This window comes from Ips typographus, linkage group LG11 (genome assembly GCF_016097725.1).
Source record: "Ips typographus isolate SLU linkage group LG11, UJ_Ityp_2.0, whole genome shotgun sequence".
NCBI lineage: Eukaryota > Metazoa > Arthropoda > Insecta > Coleoptera > Curculionidae > Ips > Ips typographus.
In genome coordinates, this window is record NC_138432.1 from 9,831,893 (window position 1) to 9,836,878 (window position 4,986).

The 4,986-nt window shown below is 37.1% G+C and overlaps 1 protein-coding gene across 1 annotated transcript; it reads right to left on the minus strand.

Annotated features, from left to right (window-relative positions):
* Positions 1-494: 494 nt before the first annotated feature.
* LOC145735086 (putative inorganic phosphate cotransporter) lies at positions 495-3,249 on the minus strand. The gene is made up of 9 exons (XM_081988811.1): positions 3,088-3,249; positions 2,901-3,040; positions 2,699-2,846; positions 2,477-2,644; positions 2,203-2,423; positions 2,003-2,152; positions 1,007-1,139; positions 714-958; positions 495-659 (listed from the first exon to the last, which is right to left on the minus strand). The coding sequence occupies exons 1-9, from the start codon at positions 3,191-3,193 to the stop codon at positions 519-521; spliced, it is 1,452 nt and encodes a 483-aa protein (XP_081844937.1). The 5' UTR covers positions 3,194-3,249; the 3' UTR covers positions 495-518.
* Between the last annotated feature and the right edge of the window lie 1,737 nt (positions 3,250-4,986).

Here is a 4,986-nt window from a genome sequence, read left to right on the forward strand (position 1 = left end):
TAGGGATTTTTGATAATAGCGTTGGCACATGGCCACTCGCTCGGTCAATCAGGCAGAAAATGCATTTGAAGGGCTTTCCAAGAATGACTTTCAAAAGAATATTTGTAACGCAAATATGACTAGTCTTGGCATGTTGGTTCATTGCAATACTTTTTGTTGCAAGAAATACAATCTAAAACATCTTCAAAAGGGTCGTCTGACAACTAACTGTAAATTGCAGGGTTCCAATCTAGGTCAATCAACGGCATGTGCCATATGCCAACTAGTAACCTGACGCCCCCCGTTTTTCGTATAAAACGGTACCCTCTTCAATATCTCGCGAACCCTTAAATTATTAACAAAAGACGAACGCGTGCTTGACGCACTTTTATTCCGTTGTTTACGGGTTCTGGGTGCGTCTAAAAAGCACAGGTGGTGCAATAAAACGCAATGTACCAGACGAGAATAAAATGTGGGTTATGGCAGATGGTTTTTTTTTGCCGAAATAGGTCGTCTTTTATGAGTTAGTAGTTAAAAATTTATTTTTCTTCAGCATCGACTTTTTCAGGTTCATTCCATGGTTGTACTGTGGCAGTTCCAAAAATGTCGAAAATAATGGCGGTGAAAACGTTGAATCCGGCAGCAATAAAGAAAATAATTCTCCATTGTAACGGGTCATGCTGGAACACAAAGTGTTAAAACAGTCTAGGATATTACAAAAAAAAAACACAAACCGAATCAGTCACAACAAACTGAACCACCAAAGGTGCTACAATCCCTGTAATTTGCGAGAACCCATTGCACAGACCCATCACGGTACCCGCATGATTGGGAGATAAATCTATGTGGTTTACGCTGAACCCAGAATAATGAAAGGCGTTAGAACCTACTGCTGCTATTAGAAGAATAACAGCTTGCGTTGCTTGGTCTGACCTAGTATAACCCAGGAGAACCAAAGCAATTGCAGGCAGAAATAATCCTATAGAAAAAAGTGTTTTTAAGTTTTAATCACTGATGGTTTACTTACCTAAGGAATTAAAAACTTTCCTTGACAAGGTTCTGTTAATCAGTCCTTTGTTGATAACAAAATCTGACGTAAACCCGACTCCAAAACTTAACAGCCACAAGGTTAGATAAGGCAGAGACGACAACAAGCTGTTCTGTAAATAAGTTTCATAACAGTGACTTTAACCAATTGATTGCACCAAAACAAAGTTTATATGTAGTAGCTTTTCTTTTATGGGAGTTGGATCGGGTTCACGTAGAATCAATAACCTAAACTATTGTCAATCAATATTCCCATCATTCCATGGCGGAGCATTTTGACTTCTTGCCACGATTTATTCATTTTACGTGTTTCACTAAATATCGTTCTTCTCCAAGTTGTCTTTCCAGGGCTATATTATTTTCAGGTTTTCTAAGGGGATGACCCAGCCATCCCCATTTACCCTTCCGTATCTCTGTATCGGTCGGAGTCTGGTTTATTCTTCTCCAGATCTCTTGGCCGGCCAGAAAATACGTAATATCCTGCCTAGAGATTTGTTCACAACTTGCAGAGCCATGGATGAGCTTTTAGTGGTTTTCCATGTGTTGAAGAAACGTTGTCAGGGTTAACTCTTAACTGTTTAGTTTTATTGATATTAATCTTAAGACCAACTTTCATGGCTTCTTCACTGAGCTTCTGCGTCATATTTTCAAAGGAGTGAGCCAGAAAACAGATATCGTCGGCGTAGTCTAAGTCCTCTAGCCGGCCAGTGAAGCCCCATCTTATTCCTCTGTCCTGGTCATTAACTTGTTGGAGAACGGAATCCAGCACGATATTGAAGAGAATTGGAGAGAAGACACAACCCTGCTTCACTCCGACTGTTGTAGTTTGATTCTACGTGAACCCGATCAAACTCCCAAAAAAGAAAAGCTACTACATACTACCAACCGAAGAACGTAAACCAAATATCACAAAGTTTACAGTTTGAACATAATTCTCCTTCATTAATCTTAGAAATTACCGTAACAGTAAACTTACATCTTTAATATTGAAATGCATAACGTAATTCATGTACGAAGGAATTTGAGTAAGTAAAGTCCAGAAACAGTAGTTGTTGCCTGTTTGAGTTATAAATAAAGCCCAAACTGGTCCTGATGTTAGGATTGCTTTCCAGGGAGTTGGGTATTTCTGAAATTTTCGTTTTAAAATTACCAAACAAATACCGAATAACGTCTTACAATTTTTTCTTTTGTGTGCCCCAAACTGTTTTCAATGTAAAACTTTTCAGCTTTACTGATTGAAGGGTGTTCAGATGGACTGTCGTAACCGAAAAAGAACATCAAAACGCACCAAACCAAGCCTAGAACCCCGTAAAAGTAAAAGGCCATAGGCCATCCGTATTTACTGGCTGCAAAAAGTCCAGTTATAAACATTCCCAGAATGGTTCCAGATGGTCCAGCTGAAATGGTTAAATCACTTGACTGTCTTAAAATAGTACTGGAAATTACCAACCAGCATATACGATGGTTCCTAACCTTGACCGTTCTTCAGTAGGAACCCACTGACTGAGCAAATGGGTGAGGGAAGGGTAGATAAATCCTTGACAGAAACCTTGTACAGCCCTACCTAACATCAACCCTTTGGAACCTAAATAAGCTGCAATAAAAGGAACAGACAGCCCTGAAAGTATACATTGTTGAAACCTTCTGATACAGTATAACAGGAAATCAGTACCAACTAAAGAGTTTACAAAAAAAGTTACTATCAAAAACCACTTTGCTCCGAAACGACTGGCAGCCCAACCAGCAAATACTTGGGGAATCATATACCCCCAAAAGAAAGCTGAGAGTATTACGTTTTTGTCATTCCATTCTGGATAAGTCTACAATAATCACCTTATATTATTAAGTTTAAAAAAATTAAAAAAAAAACTTACAGGAATATCGGGATTAGGGTTAGTTTTAGGGTCAGTCATTGCAACTATAGCAACTGATAAGACTACCCTAAACCCAAATCCAAAAAAACACACCAAGTAGTACAACAGAACCTGTAGGTGACGTATTCCAATTCTAGGAACTGAATCAAATTAGTGCAATTACGGTAATTACAATCCAAAAAATTACCTTTGCCAGTAACTTCATCCAAAAAAAACTGCTCCACTGCGGGCCTATTTTTCTGGACCGTAGAATCAAAAAGTCTTTCATTTTCTTTAGGATCTTGTGCCACCATTATTAGACCAGGATGTAAAGCGGTTGTGTAAGAACTAATTTTTCCTGGATTTTAATTGTACTACGCTTTTTATTTTGTTATTTATGCTAATCACAAAATACACATGTTACACAAAGACTACAGTAAATATTACACGGAATTGTTAGGAACAATACGTACATTATTAAGGTTATTTGTGTTGGCAAAATGTAAGTTTTTCACTAATTTGGTTAGAAATGTTTTCATCCAAAAGTCAAACAGGAGTTTTTCTCTGTAAAGTAAAAACTGCAAAACTATTAAAATTCGACTTATAAACGATGTTTGTAGACATTATCATACTATTCACAGTTCTTTGGTAACAGAATAATTTAAAGTCAAGTTTTTTGCATAAACTATTCAGATGAGATTTTCTCTGCCTTGAAACACACTTTAAACTACTGTTTGGCGTGTATTATTTTACATAAACGTTACATTAGTTTCAGTCAAACATAGTCATCACATAAGTGACATTTGAATACACGTAAAGCTAGAAAAATGCAATGTTATATTCATAGGATTGAATTCCTCAGCGGTCTGCGAAAACACAATTTGTGACAGTTGAGCCATCTTCAGGAATTTGAAATTCCAATTTTTGTTCTTCGAATGATGCGAATTCGCTCGCAGGTCGTTCGAAGAAAAAATAATGAAATGACGTACCTAATTTAATTCCTTCTTTGTGACATCGTCCTGATGTCCGTCGTTATACATACACTTTTAATGATCATTATACTTCCCGATAATAGCGGTCACACTTGCGACTTAAATTAGGTGTATTTTTCATGTTAATAATGCCTCGTGGCTTCAAAAAACTTCTGCTTTTCAATACTTGTCATTACCATCAGCCTAAAGTTGTCTTTAAGTGCTACGTGGGTATAATTAAACGTTTCAAATGAGTTTAGTGGTTAAAAAAAACAGTTTTTTTCTGCATACGCCACTCAATGCAAATTTGACTTTTAGGAGGTCCCATCGAAATTTTAATTACCATATAAGGTGGGTGACAAAAAATACAGTTTTTTTTTTTGACCGGGAAAGATTAGTTCTTAACGTGTAGCACGATGGCATATCGAGGTCGATTTCTGGTAATGAGTCGATCTGGGCAAAAACCCGATTGCTCCTATCTGGTCCTCATAAGGTAATTTTGACAAAAACTATCAGTGAATTAATTCCACCATTAAAAGGCACGATAGGTTTTGGAAAGTTACGGGAGGTGATCGGTGAAGGTGGCCCATATATTTTTTTACAAAAACTCAGCAATTAGGTTAGGTTTCGGATTGAAATGGATATTAAATAACCTTTTTTCTGATTTGATACCAACAGTTTAATTGTTTTAAATTGTCAGAGGCCTCTAAAACCGTTTTGAAAGTTCTATAGACCTCTAAACGTTATTGAGAACGTTAACTGCTCGAAACGGTTTTAAATTGCTAGAGGTTTCTAGAACTATTTTGAAAATGTCGGAGATCAAATCAACACAATCAACTCATGTGGGGATATTTTTGGAAAGCTTGTAATCTGCAGTATCTTTTGTTTTCTATGGCATTTTGACGTATCTTGTCAAGTAAGGGAGTAAATTAGGGTGAAAGCAGCGGGTGTCTAAAAATTAGTGATTTTAAGGTGAAGCAACTTTGACGCCCTCTAGCGGCCAAACGGTATGACCAATCAACTCATGTGGGGATATTTTTGGAAAGCTTGTAATCTGCACTATCTTTTGTTTTCTATGACATTTTGACGTATCTTGTCAAGTAAGGGAGTAAATTAGGGTGAAAGCAGCGGGTGTC